The following is an 18,127-nucleotide window of genomic DNA, read 5'->3' on the forward strand; positions in this document are numbered from 1 at the left end:
ACGTGCTATAATCTGTCTTTAAGTGTATGTGGAGTAGTGTTAGATGTGACGAGTATTTGCTTGTGTTTTTTGTAATTAATTACCAATGTACATATTTGTAGTTTTCTAAAGATGTACAGCTGTAAAGGTTTTATTTTCGCAATGTGATTTGTATGAGTACATGCAATAGCTTAAGTTATCAGACCACTTTTTGTTTCATTTTAAGTTTTGTTATTTATATTTTTGTACTATTTTACTATGTTATTCATATGGGTGTCTGCAATGTCTAAAGTTAGATGACCATTTTTTTCTTTAATTTATTTCTAATTTTTGGTGTATGTTTTGGTGTTTTGCTATTCCCTGAATCAATTGATTGGTTTTATATTTCTTACAGTTGCTGTGAGTAGTCATGTGTGGTGTGTGACTTACTCTAAATCTTGGCTAAATGACTGATGAGGCCTAACAAGGCCAACAGTGGTCTGGTAATTCCAGTGTTATTTTCTGGAGTGCGCCTCGTCTGGCAGTTTGGGATGGACAAATCCATGAAGAGCATAGGCAAAACAAATCATAGTACTTATATGCATAATAAGAAGGGCCTATGCCTAGAGTGGCACAGTGTGTGAAAATAATAGGTTGGATTAGTATCCAAAGCAATAGCCAGTTGTTTGGACTAATTGGAAGCATTTCACCCACCACTTTTTTATGAGTTTGATGTAACAGCCTAACTGGCCAAGGGTATGCCCAGATGTGGGTCCCTTGCATGCAGTGCCACAGGAACAAATAATATTCCTCACTAATGAGACATAAGGCTGAAACCAGAAGGGGGTTGCTTGTGTTCCTTTCTGGAGGGTGCTTTGATTGGCATTACAGGATGACAAGAGGAGAAGGGCCAGTACTGATTTTTTAGAGCAACCCAGAGTGATTGTCAGTGGTTTAAGCGTTCCTCTCATCACCTTTTGGTTCTGTGGAGTAAAGGTGAGCATGTCTGGGTGTCCGCTACTTACAGCTAACTAAACATTTGTAGGTGTTTTTTTTGTTTGCATATCCATCCTGAGGCTCCCTTCTTGATGTTTCCTGTTCTCCTCCTACTTTGAACAAGATATTTCCATTTTTCATCCACATTCATTTGCCAATTGTACATTGACACCGAGAATGCAGAACTAGTAGTGTGGATTTCTTAGTACTCTCAGCTGAGAACTTAACACATAAGAGATAGGACAGGCATAGGTGTAAACCTACATCAGCACCTATGTGAACTGCATTTATGAGTATGGGAAGTAGTATTTCAGCAGTATTAACATACATACTAATTAATGCCTTCACAAATTGGGTCCCATGAGCCCTATCCATGAAAGTGTGTTTGGCAATAAAAGGGCATTTACAATCACATATACATCCATTTACTCCTTCACAATTTTTATAAAGGAATATCTGACAGATTTACTACTTCAGATTCCTCTGTCACTACATGGGGAAAAATCTGTAGTCATAAATACCCCTCAGGGGTGGCAAGTGAGCATTCCAAGATATGTTTTGCCTTAGAGGTTTGAGAACCCCCACTAACGTACATTTGTGGGCATTCCCAAACTCTGATTCAATTCACTTGCCACAGTAGAAATGGTCACTCCAAATGACTGCCTTTCCAGTACGGAAAGAGGAACGGATCACCCCCAGATTTGCTGTGGGTTTAGGAGAAGGGCTCTCCTCATGGACAATATATATTTTCCATCTGTAGGAAGAAATGTGCATTTGCACAGCGGGCCCTTTTTTCCTGTGCAGAATTCTATGGTATATAATATTCCACACAGTAAGAATAGGACCCTTAGGAACATATCACGTGACAATTCCATTAGTAAGCATAGAAACATATGTCAGGCGCACAGTCCTAGGCATATTACTAGGAATGCTGAACAATTGACCTAATGGTTGTAAATAAGATCGTAACATACATTTCATTTGTGTGGTCCTCTACATCGAAAATCAGCATGGTAGGAAGTAGTAAAGGAAGTTCTTTGCGTGTTTATTAAGCAACCCAAAAGAAAGAAGAATGATTCAGGTATTTTTAAAGAGAACTGAGAACTTCATTTCACCATTGTGTTTAAACAGCCTCATCTCCAATAATGGGGGAACGGAAGCACACTGACATATGAAACAGCCAAAAGGAACTGACAAACAATAGAAGAAGGCTCCAACAGCAAATAAAAAGACATAGATCCTTACAAAAGTGGAAGAACGCTCAGCTATCGCAGTATTTAGAAACCGAATGAATGGTTGCAGGGTGGGTAAATTAAAGTCTGCCAATTGCTATGAGTTTTTGGAGACATGAGTACCGACATATCGACTAACCTTTCTCAGAGTTGTTTTGACTGGTGTTTTAGCAACAATCTATTCCTCTTTCCAGGAAGACAGCCCAGATGAAATAATCAACATAGAAAGAAGTGGGGAGAGAAAATGAAATAGACCATAGGCACGATGTGTCTTCTAACAGCAATGTAGAGTGGGCAGATATCTGAGATTACCACTTTCCACCTCTCAACGATTTAGCTGAAGGCATTCAGGGTCATATTTATACTCCGTTTGCGCCGAATTAGCGTCGTTTTTTTCGACGCAAATTCGGCGCAAAACTAACGCCATATTTATACTTTGGCGTTAGACGCGTCTAGCGCCAAAGTATGAGGAAAGAGCGTCATTTTTTTGCGTGAACGCCTTCCTTGCGTTAATGAGATGCAAGGTAGGCGTTCCCGTCTAAAAAAATGACTGCGCCGCAAATGCGTCGTATTTATACTCCCGGGCAAAAATGACGCCCGGGAGTGGGCGGGGCAAAAAACCCCGCATTTGCGCCGGATTTAAGCGCCTGGGTCAGGGCAGGCGTTAAGGGACCTGTGGGCTAAAAATGAGCCCACAGCTGCCCTCCCATGCCCCCAGGGACCCCCCCTGCCACCCTTGCCCACCCCAGGAGGACACCCAAGGATGGAGGGACCCACCCCAGGGACATTCAGGTAAGTTCAGGTAAGTATATATATATATTTTTTTATATTTCTTTTTGGCATAGGGGGGCCTGATTTGTGCCCCCCTACATGCCTCAATGCCCAATGACCATGCCCAGGGGACATAAGTCCCCTGGGCATGGCCATTGGGCAAGGGGGCATGACTCCTGTCTTTACTAAGACAGGAGTCATGTAAATGGCGTCTGGGCGTCGTTAAAAATGGCGCAAATCGGGTGGAGGCGATTTTTTGCGTCAACCTGACTTGCACCATTTTTAAGACGCCCTAGCGCCATTTTTCCCAACGCCGGCGCTGCCTGGTGTACGTGGTTTTTTTCCACGCACACCAGGCAGCGCCGGTCTGCTTGCGCCAGCTAACGCCATTCAATAAATACGGCGCCCGCATGGCGCTTCAGAATGGCGTTAGCCGGCGCAATACGGGCCTGAGTTTGTTGAATTGTGAGTGCATTTCTGCTAATGAGTTTGAATCTATAGGTATTTGCAGAAACAATAAACTGGGAGAATTTGATCTGGGGCCTTTTGACAGGAGTAGAGAGATTACAGGTCATCACATTGCTTTCCTTTAATTTCTAGACTCTTTCGACTAACGAATGGTCATTAAATTAGCTTGAAAGACGACCTTTTCTCTTACTATTTCCATAACACATGCTGACATTTCTACTCTCTCATATATTGTATGTCTTGTTACAAGTTTCAGTGGCTTTATGATTGCTTGTACAGTGCTTCGTAGTCAGATGTCTACTTCGTAAAAGAAAAACGTGCGCATATAATTACCCACATAACTATTTTAGAGATGAATCAATATGGTATTATGTTTAAACACTCCTTTGAACCTTTATATTAATTGCCAGTTTGCATTTAAAAAAATATTATACAGTTAAAAAAAAGTTTAGCACATATGTTAGTAGCCTAAGGTATGCAGCCTCTTGAGTGTATGAACCAGAAGAGTGAGACTGTTTCACATTCTACACTGTGTTATGACCAGTGCTTCATCTTAGTCTCTATGCATATGCTCGAGTGTCAGTAGTTTCCAGCTATTTTGGGACAAGGACACCGTAATGGGTTTTATAAAATGGATGCAGGCCGTGGCAGCAGTGATAAGGCAGGCAATACTCTTCCTCCATGGCTACTGTGCTTGACCACATGAATTTGAGGCTGGTGCAGAAACATCACTATGGGGTCCATAGCTCATCCTAATTCCTTTCGCTGCTGAAAGTTGTTTTCCACTGTGTGTTTTGACTGATTTGTTGCATTCCGTGACCAGTCAGGAGCACCTATGAGACAACTCATCTTTATCAGCCATGATGCAAGGTCTATAAATTTAGCATCACTGGAGATTTGTGAACATCAGAGAACAATGCTGTCCAAATGCCCTGGGATGTTTCTAGTCAGGAAAACAAAAGTATGACATTAAGAGGTCTCTACATTAGCTCTTGGCTAATGAAGTTCTATGCCTGTGGAGGTGTGTTTGATGCGTACTGGTTTTCCTATAGCAAAAGCAATTAAAATAATACCCTTATGTGTATTATTCATTTTTTGTTACCTCTTAAGCCTTTTCTCGAGTACTACATCACTGATTTTGTGAGGTTAGACTTTTTTAATAATACCTTTATTAAATGAAGAGATACTTACTGAGCTGACTGAAGTTGGTTACAGTAAGATATTTCTTGCTGTGGTCTTCTTCCTCATCACACTGGAAGTTGCAGTCTGCCAGCTCTGAGCTCCTTTGAGTGCTCTGGGAACACCCATCCACAGTAATGACCTGGAATTAAGAATATCCAATTTGCATAATCAGTACCAATTACACTGACTGCTTCAACACCCAATGACTATTTCTATTCAATACTGATCTTCATACATTATCATTAAAATATAGTTTTATAGAGTACAGGGTTTCTCAGTGCTACACGTGTGTAAAAAGGCATCAGAACAGTACAACATAATTAAATTTAAAAGAGCCAAAAGTTTCCAAAAAACCCTGAAAGGTTGAGATAAAGAATGTTGCCATGGTCCAATCTAGACAGAATCGGGGCCTGAATTACTGTTCGTTGAGCAGAAGCATACAGTACCACAGTATTTTCCTAAGTCACATCAAAACACCAAAGCAGATGGAGGCTACCTTCGAAATCTGACAACTCATTAGGAACTCATCATCAAGTCAAAAGCCCAGGTTCTTATGCACAGAGACGGGGACTACAGGAGAACTGAGTAGGTTTGGCCAATGCTGAGGGCCCCAAAGATGAGGGTTGTTGCCCACTAACAGAACCTCTGTCTTGTCTCAATTTAGTTTAAGGAAGTTGCTGCTCATTTAGGCAGCCACCTTCAAAAGGCAAATGTTCAGGGTGTCTGGACTGTGATCTTCCTTAGGTGGAAGGGAAAAGATGATCTGGGTATCATCTGCATAAGAAAAGAACGACCACAGCTTTCTAAAATGTTCACCCGGGGACGTACATCAATTTTGAATAGGATGGTCAAAGAGCCAATCCCTGGTGTACACCTGAAGGTAAAGGATGGAAGCTACAGAGATGTGGTTTGTGGCGAGGACCTGAAAAGTCTGATCCTGTAAAAAATAATCTAGCCAGGTCAAGGCCATGTCTTGAACACCCATAGCCTCCAGTCTTTGTAGAAGTAGCTGGAGGGATACGGTGTTGACTGACTCAGATCAACTAAAATCAGTGCTGCAGTGCCACCTCTATCAAGATGGAGTCTGAGCTACTCTGTGACTCCCAGCCAGGTAGATTCAGTACCATGCCCAGCCCTAAAACCAGACTGAGTAGGAAGGAAATCTTTAATTTCAACAAACAACAAAATTTGTTGTTTCCCATGCTTCTCAAGGATTTTAGAGAATACTGGTAAAAGCTAAATTGGTCTATGCACTTTACCACTGCTAATCAGTGCTAAAGTGCATTTGCTCTCTCCCCTAAAACTTGGTCTGATTGGCTTACAGCTGTTTGGCCTATTTAATTTACCTGTAAGTCCTTTGTAAGGTTGTATACCATATACCCAGGACCTCTAAATTAAATGCTATTAGGGGGCCTGCAGCGCTGATTGCGCCACCCTCAGAAGTAGCCTTTCAAACTTTTTTCAGGTCTGCCACTGCCGTGCCTGTGTGAGCAGCTTACTGTAACATTGACTTGGCAATGGAAACTACTTGCCAATGCCTAATCTCCCTTTTTACTACACCTAAGTCACCCCTAAAGTAGGCCCAAGATAGCTCTATGGGCAGGGTGATGTGTATTTAAAAGGTAGGACATGTACCTATATGTTTTACATGTCCTAGTAGTGACAAACAGACTATTTCATTTTTCACTACTGTGAGAGCTGCTGTTCTCATAGGTTAGCATTGGATCATATTTTTAAGTGGTAATTTCTGATCTGGAAATAGTAGTGTAGGCATGTTTGGTATATTTGGAATGGTAGTGACTAATTCTGCTTACTGTGTAGGTGGATTTTACATTACTATTTTAGAAATACCACTTTTAGAAAGTGGGCATTTCTCTGTGCTTATAACGCTAGTGTTCTGCAGCCTGACTCCAATCCATGTATAGGGCAGACTGACAGCTATTCTTGGTGCATACTTTCCAGACAGCCACAACACAGGAGGGGGTGGGTGTGACAGAAGAGGCATCTCCATTCATCTGTATACTGATAGTCATCCTAGGCTAGGGAAAGGGAGATCGTTCACACCTTACATGTCAATTAGCTGTGTCCTGCCCTCACCCAATAGGCTGATTACCCCTGGAGCCAGGGGTGGGTTGAAAGGGGTTGAGCTACACTAGAATGGGTTCCTTTGAGGTCACTCCCTGAACAAAGGCATTTTGAATTATAAGTACAGGACCCCATGATTTTAGAACACTTTGGGAACTGTAACTGAACCTCTGTCAGAAGGACTGCTGCACTGCACAAAACAACTCCTCTGGACTGGTCTTCTGTTATTGCCCTGCTGCCTGCTGCTGGGTGGCATAAAGGACACAGAAACATGGCAAGTTGCCTGAGTGATCTCAATTAGGAGATATTTTGACTTCAGACTAAGTGGTCTGGGAGATACACAGGAGCTCAGTGAATTATTGAGTGAGTAGACCCTCACGATTCCTGTGCAATAACATTATTTGTTTTGTTGTTTGATGGAGAAGATTGTCTATAGTCCTGAAGAAGCGCCATGAGATCTGTTTAGACAAATGTAGGCGCAAAACATGTTGACTGATTGAGTGGTGTCAGATATAATCTTTTTAGCCACGTTTTTGTAAGAGTTAAAGGCCATTATTTCCCTTGAACTCTCTAGATGTTTTTAATCTTGACCAACATCCTATGCCACTAATTAAAAGAATTTCATAAGGAGTGTTGAGACAATTTTAGTTTGTTATTTTGTTTTCTCTCCATTGCTTTGATTGTTTGACACAGAAGTTTGGCCCAGTGACCCCATTGAGGGTCCCGTCAGACATTGCAGTGCCTGTCTGGCGTGGAGCAAGCCTGATGATGATGCCTGAGGGCCTTTGCTTCTGATGTTATTCTGTTTCAGACTGTTTTTGGAATTTGTTGGAACAGTGTACTTTTATGAGTAACATGGCATAAAGGACACACAGGACTGCTTTTCTGCATGTTACCTTGCAACCAGCTTCTCCCTGACTATGTTCTATTGGGACACTGTTGTGCTACCAGGAGAAACCACCACTATTGCTACCTGCTTAGCTGTGTTGACATGTTGTCTCTTTCTGCGAGGCTGCAGAAGGGGCTACCACTTTGCACTAGCACTGATGAGCTGGCTTGTCTGTCTATGTTGTGTCCCTAAAGTGTCCCAAGGACGTGTTAGCTTGTCCTTTTTGTGAGGCCCTCCTAGGATCATTAAAGGTTGTCCCTGAGCGCCTCTGCTTCAGGACTCAGTCACCTAAAAGTCCAGCAGTAGTGTGCCCATAAAACACTTCCTTGCTTCATTTATCTTTTTTTTAACAGCATATGTTGAGCGCTCTGTACCTTACACTGGCGCTCTCCAAATCCATGCATGGTTGACCTCTGCAATAAGAAGCCACCCAGCACACTGCTCTATTACCAATCCTGCGACCGTTGGGAGAAGGTGAACCAAGTGGACTACAGGGCAGAGTATGCTGGGCCCGCTGGCACCACCCTCCCAGGAGCCATAAATCTGGTGGCCGCAGGGTAATCCTCCCCTACCTCGGATTGCCAGTGCTGTGCACAATCCTACAAAATTGAAGGCTTCCACAGAGGCATGCACCCTTTGGCAGCTGGGAGGAAATCCCTTCATCGGAACTGGCTCCCAACAGTTGCCTCTGCAGCAGCTACTCAAGCGCTCATGGACGGCTGCTCCTTTTTTGATTCTGCGCCTGGGGAGTCCAAAGAGGGTCACCCCTCAATATTCTATCGGGTGTGTGCACCTCCCCTTGGCCCTTACCTGAGGAAGGGCCCGGCGCATGGTTGCAGGGGACTGAGTCACTATAGCGATCCCCAAGCGAGACGAGGGGTCATATCTGCAAAATATGTTACAAATTACTGTATTTCTTGAAGTAGGCCCAAAGGTGCTCCTGTGACCACATCGCTAAGCCTATACAAAATCAGTACCCCGAGGTTGAAAAAGTCTTCTGTAACCCCACTAATAGGGATGTCAGGGTTCTGTGATTGCCTGAACTTATTACTGTGGATGTTTATGCTGGTATTGCGTGATTTCCACATTAAGGGAAATTATGGCATATTAGAGGCTAACTGGGAGTGTGTCCCTGTGGGCCCAGGCCCTTATGGTAACGTTTGGTAATTCCTATGTGTTTCAGTTATATTTTCCTTCCCTGATGCATTAGTCGGTGTGTCTGTCTGGCTAATGAGTGTTTATTAGTTCATGCCACGATGGTATGGCACATGTCACTCTGTTTTTCATTGTCATACTAAGGAATATTATATGAGGATTTGCATAATATGCATTGTAATCATGGTTTATGTAATTTTTTGGTCTGGTGATCTATTTAGAAAATAGATGCTTTTTTTCCATAACCCCGTTTGGAGTCTTTCTTGTGGTGTATTTACTGTGTCACTGGTGTGAGTGTGTTGCACAAACGCTTTATACATGACCTCTGGGGATGAGACTGACTGCTCTGTGCCAAGCTACCAGGGGATGAGCACAGGTTATCTTTGGTGTGTAACTTACTCTAACTAGAGTGGTGTACTCTGCCTGGTTTAGGTGCATACGCTAGCCAACTAGAAGCCCCACTTTTAACAGGCTTCTTGAGTAGGGGCATAATCAAAGCATGTTTCCACGTCTTAGGGAGTCAGCCCTCTAGAAGTGAAGAGTTAGGAGTAGAAATCACCATTGCAGAAGGTTGGGCATAGCTTACTCACATGGGAGGGCGGGAGAGGGTCTAAGGGTGAACCAGATTTTATAGAGTTCAACAAAGTGAGAAAAGCTGGTCCATCGATGCATGAAAATGTATCCAAAGAGCAGTTGGAGAAGGGCGCAGAGTGAGTACCCGTGCTATATTGTGTTTGAATACAAGCAGATGCAGTGCAAGCAATTCTGTTTTCTGCTTGTAGCTAGTGTTGGGAAGACAAAGACATAAACGGTAAAGAAGTCTGAATGTCTGTCACTTTTTTGTCAAAGAAACTAGCCAGATCTTTGCATTGCAGCAGTGATAGAGAAGAGGAAGAAGAAATCCTTGTGAGGTCGGATGACTCCTTGACACTTGAAATAGCATAGTAATTTCATCAGAATAAAAAGTAGCTTGGGTGGAGAGACAGGCCTTCTGATATTCTTTCAGGGCTAATCTAGATTTTCTTTTATATTCCTCACTGTAGGATTTGTGCCAAATCCTATCAATGTGCTTGCAGTTCTTTTTGAACCCACAAAGGGTATTAAACCAAAGGGCAGGTGGTAGAGACCCAGAAGGAGTAATAAACTTTAAGAGGAAGTACAGAGTCAAGTGATGCCCGGATCCAACTATCAATCGTAGAGGAGCTGGGATCAAATGACTGGTGTAGGTATAGTGTCTTAAAAAAAATAGGGAGATTAACTTTAGACCAATTTCTCGAATGGCCAGCTGAGCCATGAGACTGTGCCGTAACCGTGGAGGAAATCAGGATAGAAAATGGTGCAGCAAAATCATCCGACCAAGATAGAGACATTGGACAATCCACCAAAAAAGCTATCAGGTTTGAAAAGAGGGGATCAAGTAAGTGGCCAGCTTTGCGTGGGGGCTTTATTCATTAAAAGGAGAACTAATGCTCTACGGTCCTCTACCAGAAAGGAGGCAATGCTGCAGGTAAAGACCTAAACAAATCATAAAAATGTTACTAGACCTGCAGGTCGAGTAACTTAAATTATCTGCTCAACCTAACTGTAATGTACTTGACCCGTAAATGGGCATCAAATTGTTTGATCCTGGGCAAATAGTTTACATAGTGGCCTTTTTCTACATTCTCACATGATTGCACCTTCAAATATGTGAGCTCAGCATTTCTGCAGTACAAAAAATCTCTTTTGTTCAATTAAGTAGACTGAAGGTTGTTGCATGGATCACAAGAATAGAGCCCACATACAGACAACACATGACCTATGACTTGCTTTTAGTTTTCTAACAGCATTGCCATCAGGGCAGGAGTGTTTCTCAGTTTATGTTTAAATACTCACTTTTATATATATTACTAAACCATGATGTGGTAGCATAGTGTAATCTACAAACAGTAAATTTCCAAAAAATGTCCAAATATCTTTCCACTAACTTGCAGCTTTACTGATAAAACTATATAGTGTATTAGCACTCTGTGAAAATTGGGTTTCAGAAAACATATCTTTTGCACATCAACACCTAAAATATTGTGATTTGTTTTCATCCTATTAAAATATTTTTGTCATCACACAGAAATACAAACAAAATGGGCTTTCACAACTACTGAAATATATTTTTTAATGTTTGTACAGTTGACTTTAAATGTTGCATATTAGGAAAAACCCACTCTAACTTCTTTTTTTTTTTTTACATTCTAATCAGCAGGTTACATAATTCACCTTACAAAGTCCTTACAAAGTCAAGGAAAATTAATTGTGAGACAAACTGACTTTTGACCTCTGTCTGGGAACACAGAGAAAATGTGACATAAGAATAAGATATAAAGGCATCTTTTATTGCCTGTCCACTTTCTGACTGAACAGAACACCTGTTCCTGGGGCAAGTAAGTCCTACAAATAGTTCCACCAGATCAATTGTGACTCTGCACAGTAGATTTTTGGAGCCCTGAGGTAGGGTCATCAAAATGCATACTGAAGTCACCTAAAACATAAAATTAGAGCATTTAAGAATATGGGGAAAAATGGCTTCTGTTGGACTTGGCCCTTTTTTCAGGTTCATCACCAGACTTTTTGACTCCTTCTTCCTATTTTGTCTGACCTCTTGCTGTTGGCTCTAGGACTTCTGAGCACTTTATTACTGCTGATCAGTGCTAAAGTGCAGGTGCTCTCCCTTCTAAAATTGGTATGATTGGGTTATACCTAATTGGCATACTTAATTGACCTGTAAGTCCCTTGTACAGTGGTATCTCTATAACCAGGGCCTGTTAATGAAATGATATTAGTGGACCTATGCATTGGAAATGCCCTGCCTTATGTCTAGGGGTTATTATCTTATTTATGAGGGGTAGCGTAGGCATGTTTTGTATGGTTGTAATGGTAATGAGAAATGCTGCTTACTAGTGTGGGTGCATTTTTTATTATCGTTACAGAAAAGCCACTTCTAGAAAGTGAGCATTTCCCTGTGCTTATGACATGTTTTTCAGCTTGACTCCAATCCACGTCTGGGCAGAGTGGACTTTGTACATACTTTTCAGAGAGCCTGTACACAGGGAGGGTGGAGGTGTCATAGAGGTGCATCTGCATTTTGAATGATCTTCCTGGGCTGAGAGAAGGGGAGGTAGGACACACTTGCATCTGTAAAGGCTGTGCCCTAGCCTCACACAAGGGGCTTGTTTACCCCCAACTGATGTCTGGAGCCTGTGCTGGAGGAGAGAGGGGACACTCCAAGAACCAGTTGTAACTTGTTGGAACCTCCTCTCCCCATCTTTTTTGAACCCTTGCAAATATGAATATATGTACAGGGGATTTTACCCTGAATTTGGAGACACTCTGGACACTTAATACACCTGAAACTGGACACAGAATGCTGCTGGAGGGACTCACCAGGAACCACCTTGGACTGCTGCTGCTGTGCTGGCCTGTGACCTGCTTGGTCACTTGGAGGAACTGCCACTGTCTGCATCCCCTTTGTGCTGGCCTGCTGCTGGGCCCTGCCGCCCTGTGCTCCATCTTTTCTGTCCCCCAGGGGCTGGGTGCTGTGTCCCCTGACCCCTGCAACTGCCTGCTGCAGCATGCAAGGAGTGCTGCTTGTGCTTCATTTTTTATGACGTAGCACCTGGAAAAGCGCTTTCTTTCCTGTGGGTACAGCACCTTGAGAGTGCTTTACTTCTATGGGCTTAGCGCCTTGAGAATGCTTTATTGTGGCACCGAAGTAGGAGATCAGCGCTGTGACCTGGGCATTCCTTCACACCAAGCGCGTCGGAAACGCTCCGGGTTTTGTGCTTCCATGGCCTGAGAACTGAAAACGGGAATGAGTGCTCTCCTCGCGGTACCCACGGGGTGACAGCCACTGAGGAAAGTGCCCCCAGGGTACCCACCAACTTCAATTTAAGCCAAAGTCACTGCCTGGCCCAGCCCACCCTGCAAACGTCTGGCCGGTGGAAGGCCGGAGAGGATCGTGTTCTCCCCTCAGCTGTCCCCAAAAGGATCAGACCAGATCAGAAGCCGCTGCGCTGCTACAGCTGTTATAAAGGCGGCAGCCCCCATAGAGTGCTGGACACCAGGTACGGCCCTCGAGCTGGGGAGGGAAGCCTCATCGGAGGTGCCCTAGCCCCACCGAACCCCTCTCCGCTTTCCTTCCCTTTGGGCTTTATGGACTGGGGGAGGGAAGCCTCATCGGGATCCCCGCTTCAGAAGCTGCTGTGCCCTCAGGGTAGGCGTGTAGTGGCCCAGTGAGGATCCCGACCGGGTAGCGATTACTTCCCCCTGTTACAAGGGTAGTAACAAGGGTACTATGGGGCATGAATTGCCTTGTCCCCTCTGCAGATGTTTTCATTGCACCCTGCACATTTATGATGAGGCGTCCTTAGGACCTGCTATGTACTGCTAATGTTCCTGTTATGGGCATTTATGCTAATATGTTTTCATGACTTGCATTACATTTCCTGATGTTCCTGGTATGGGCATTTATGATGATTTTATGACAAGTGCATTTTTTTTAGTAATGTTTTTCCTGACTACTGCTAATGTTGCAGAATAATGAGTAATCTGTGTGTCATGTGTAACTACTGCTGGTTTCCGCAGAGTAATAGTAATGTGTAATGTTCTGACAACTGCTTGGTAGCAGGGTATTACTGACATGTTGTGTTTGGTCTAATAATGGTGTGTACAATACAGTTTATTTTTATATAACTTGGTGTGTTTCCTTTGTGGTGGGGATAGTGCGTCACATGTGTTGTGTGTGTTGTGCAAATGCTTTACACATTATCTCTGCAATAGGCCTGAATGCTCATGCCAACCTACCAAGGGTATTAGCAGGGGCTATCTTGGGTGTGTAACTCCCTAGCCCTGAGTAGAGTGGGTGGGTTCTGTCTGGCGTAGGTGCATACCCTAGCCAACCAGAAACCCAATTTCTAACACCTTCTGATAACTGGGATCTACAATTGAGAGCATATCTCTGAGGATGATAAATTAATGTACCTGACATAGTAAAATATATGGATGGAGAGAAGCACAACTATACTAAGGGGGTTATTACAACTTTGGAGGAGGTGTTAATCCGTCCCAAAAGTGACGGTAAAGGGACGGATATACCACCAGCCGTATTACAAGTCCATTATATCCTATGGAACTCGTAATACGGCTGGTGGTATATCCGTCACTTTACCGTCACTTTTGGGACGGATTAACACCTCCTCCAAAGTTGTAATAACCCCCTAAGTATGGATACTGTGTCCTATTTTTACTAGATCAAAAAAAGTTTAACTTAAGCAGATCTTAGTTTGTTTTGCATTATTAATGATTGCCTAAAGTTCAGTTTTTGGTAGTTTCCTTCAGTTTCCAGGTTTTTCAGATGTCATCTAGCCTGGACTGGTATGCTCCATCATTTGAGTATGTATTCTTAGGCTCCACGTGAGCCTCCAAGAACTATTTTATGTTATTTTCCTGTTATAGCAAAATTCAAAGAAGAAAATCCTGTTATTCCCTAGAAAGATTGCTGCTGGTCTGTGTGCAAGAAATTTGGATACCTATACAATGTTTTTTTTCTTCAAAAAGTTAACATGGATCTAAACAATGTTTTGAACTACAAACTCATTATGCAATATTTCGATTTCAACATTAATAGTAAAACTAAGTAACTACAAGATGGAAGGCTTTTGAAGATGTAGAACAAATAGCATATCAATGGAAGTTCTGTAGTACATATTCAGAGAAAAATGTACAGGCTGTACAAAGAAAGTCATAACTAAACACGTGATTACCTTTTCTGTTTCAAATTAAACCGATTCAGATGACATAAAGAATCCCTAAATTACAGCAAAAAAGAAATTGAGGAATATAAACAAGTAAATAATCATTCTGCTTGGACCCCATGAATAAGTTGCAAAACAATTACCATAAATAATAGACTTAAGCAAGGCTACATCATTGAATAAATTCTGAGGCTGGCACCTTTTTGCAAGAGCTTTTGTCTGTATGGATTTCGTGTGCTTTAGAGTAAACATCCGTCAACCTCGTGCTACAGACAGTTTATTGTAGCATTTCACATCCCAGGGAGTGCTCCCATTGCAGTTCACGAGATAAATTTTTTCAGCATGAGGCAGGAATTATTTGATGAACAAAATAGACATCTTGTAAAAAAAAAAGGGTTCCCCCTTGTAAAAGCAAATGCTTTTCTCTATTATAAGCAAATGCTTACTGGAAATATGACTTTAAAATTAACAATGTAAATGCTCTTGATTATATGTCATGTTTAATTTTGTAAAAAAAAAATTACAAAAAAAAAGCAATGTTTTAGTGTGGGAAAAATGGTTCCATAAAAAATAAAGTATTTTCTTTTAAAATAATACTTGTCAAACATTATACAGCATTAACGTGCTTTTCTCGATGAGCTGTGTCAATGCTTCATCCATGCTCCCACTTCATTTCCGAGGTTGGATTGGCTATTTTCTTTCCCTTCAGAGCATGTTCCCCTCAAAGACTGTTCGTGCATATTGGTCCCTAATCTCTGCTTTATTTTGTGACCTACTTTTTACTGTGGAGTGTGCGCACAATAATAAATGGACTACTGACTAGTGCACATATGTAAATGCCCACTCATATGTTTGTCTTTTGTGAATTGGGCACACGGTTTTTGCGAACAAAATATATAATCTTCTCTGATGCACATAATCATAGTGGTCCCAGTTTGTACAATATGAATATATAACTATCTATGTCATAAATTAATATAGATACTAGTGATGGGTGTGATATATACTATGTCATAGCTGTTCCATGGATAACTGAAATATATAGTAAAAGTATCCATTTAGCTGTAAAGTGAGAACATCTGTCCATAATGAATACATTGCTAGAAGTACAAGTTACTTACCTTTCGTAACAAAATATCTGGTAGAGACATATTCTATTTGCCAATTCCTTACCTTAGAATTTCCCCCAGGCGTCAGACTGGATCCGGAGATTGTTCTTCAAGCAATACCCTTGCACGTCGGTAGGTGGCATCGGTCGACTCCATGGGTGTCGTTGGCGTCGTAGTCACTGTGATGATTTTGGGAGTAGTACATAGATGTTGCCTTCACAAAATGACGTCAGTTTCTTTTAACGACTTTCCATGCCAAAGTGCAGAGCCGCTAAGAACACTGAGATAGGTGCACCAGAGCTAAGAACCTGAAGGGGGAGTACCTGTCCCTAGAAATCAGTTCACAAGCGGGGAGGATGGGTGGGTCGGTAAGGAATAGATATCCAATCAATGCCATCCTCGGTGGTGGGCTGCGGACCAAGATCATACTCGGAAGGGCTTCAGGACCAAACGACCAACGTAGCCATCCCGACGGGTGTGACTGTCCAGGCAGTAGTGTTTAGCAAACGTGTGCAGGGACGCCCACGTAGCTGCCTGGCAGATATCCAGGAATGGAATTCCGCATGCTAACACTGTGGAAGCAGCGGTTTTTCTGGTGGAATGAGCACGCAAGCCTTCAGGGGGTTGCTTCTTTGCCAAAGCGTAGCACATTTTGATGCAAAGAAGTACCCATCGGGAGATGGTACATTTTTGCACCGTCTTCCCTTTTTTCGCATCCACATACCTGACAAAGAGTTGATTGCCCACCCGGAAATCTTTAGTATGATTAAGATAGAACGCCAAGGCTCTTTTTGGATCCAGACGGTGGAGTGTCTCCTCCTGATGAGAAGGATGTGGGGCTGCATAGAAAGTAGGCTGGGTGATGGACTGGCCTACATGAAAAGGCATAACCACCTTTGGAAGGAAGGGAGCCTTAGTGCGCAACACCACTTTGTCAGGGTGCACAGACAAGAATGGAGGTTTGGATGAAAGGGCTTGAAGCTCACTCACCCTTCGAGCAGAGGTGATGGCAACAAGAAAGACAGTTTTGAAGGTGAGGCGCTATAAGGAACAATTGTGCATCAGCTCAAAGGGAGTACACATTAAATAAGTAAGGACAAGATTGAAGTCCCACTGAGGCATGATAAATGGACTGGAAGGAAATAAATGGGTGAGGCCTTTTAGGAATCTACTAAGGGTGCCCAAAGCAGAGCCCTGCTGGGCCAAAGAAAGAATGAACAAAATGGCCTTGCATAGAGGGGCAGACAGGGGATCAGATTTGTTGGTGCACCATGCCACAAATTTATTCTAACAACAGGCGTATACAGTTTTGGTCGAGGGACGCCTGGCTGCCAAGATAACATCGTAGACGTCAGGTAGAAGATCAAAATTCATCAACTGCCGCCGCTCAATCTCCACGCATGAAGGTGGAGGTTGGACAGGTTCGGATGAAGAACCGTCGACTGTTGCTGCCACAGAAAATCCGCCCAAAGAGGAAGTCTGAGTGGAGGATCGATGGACAAGCTCAATAGCTCTGGATACAAGACTCTCCATGCCCAGTTCAGAGCCACCAAGATAACTTGAACCCGGTCATTCCTGATCTTCTTGAGAACTCTGGGCAGAAGTGGTATAGGCGGAAAGGAGGGCGGAGTTCCACTCGAGACGTAAAATGTCTCAGAGCGAGCGAGTGCCGCCTTGGAAACTCCAATGCGCATAACAGCTGACATTGCGTGTTCTCTGTGGAGGCGAACAGATTTAACCAAGGTTCTCCCCACTGCTGAAAGAGACCTTGATGCCCTGATGTTGCAGCCATGTCCAGAGGCATACTGCCTCCTGACAAAGGGTCCAGGACTCTACTCCGCCCTGTTTGTTGCAGTACCACATGGCAATAGTATTGTCCGTGAACACCTGCACTACTTTACCTTTGAGAGAGGGAAGAAATGCTTTCAGCGCAAGCCTGATTGCCCAAAGCTCCAGAAGATTGGTATGGAGCCCAGACTCCACCGGGGACCCGAGGCCTCTGATCTCCGCCTCTCCCATGTGGCCGTCCCAACCCAGAAGTGACGCATCTGTCACTATAGATAGATCCGACTGGAGAAGGTAGAGGGATCTGCTGTGGACCTAATGTGGATTCGAAAACCAGCACTGCAAGTCTTTTGCAGTCCCCTCTGAGATCTGGACCATGTCAGAGAGATTCCCCTAATGCTGTGCCCATTGGAACCTCAAGTCCCACTGCAAAGCCCATTTATACTATCTAACATGTGTCACTAGCAAGATGCAGGAGGCCATGAGGCACAGCAGTCTTGGAGACAGTCTCACTGAAACCCAAGACAGAGGCTGAAAGATCAGAATCATAGCCTGAATATGGAAATAAGCGTCCTGCAAGTCCAACGCTACCAACCAGTCTCCTGGGTCCAAGGCAGACAGAACCTGAGCCAGGGTGAGCATTTTTTATTTCTCCTTCTTGAGGAAGTAGTTTAGATCCTGAAGGTGTAGGATAGGGCAAAAGCCCTTGCC

The 18,127-nt window shown here is 43.2% G+C and overlaps 1 protein-coding gene across 1 annotated transcript in view; it reads right to left on the reverse strand.

The window, feature by feature from the left end:
- Positions 1-18,127, reverse strand: part of TRPM6 (transient receptor potential cation channel subfamily M member 6) — a 1,083,502-nt gene that overhangs the window by 210,160 nt on the left and 855,215 nt on the right. Inside the window, exon 28 of the mRNA XM_069229129.1 lies at positions 4,617-4,746. Within this exon, the coding sequence (XP_069085230.1) occupies positions 4,617-4,746 (130 nt within the window). The remainder of the gene's footprint in view (positions 1-4,616; positions 4,747-18,127) is intronic.

This window comes from Pleurodeles waltl, chromosome 1_1 (assembly GCF_031143425.1).
Source record: "Pleurodeles waltl isolate 20211129_DDA chromosome 1_1, aPleWal1.hap1.20221129, whole genome shotgun sequence".
NCBI lineage: Eukaryota > Metazoa > Chordata > Amphibia > Caudata > Salamandridae > Pleurodeles > Pleurodeles waltl.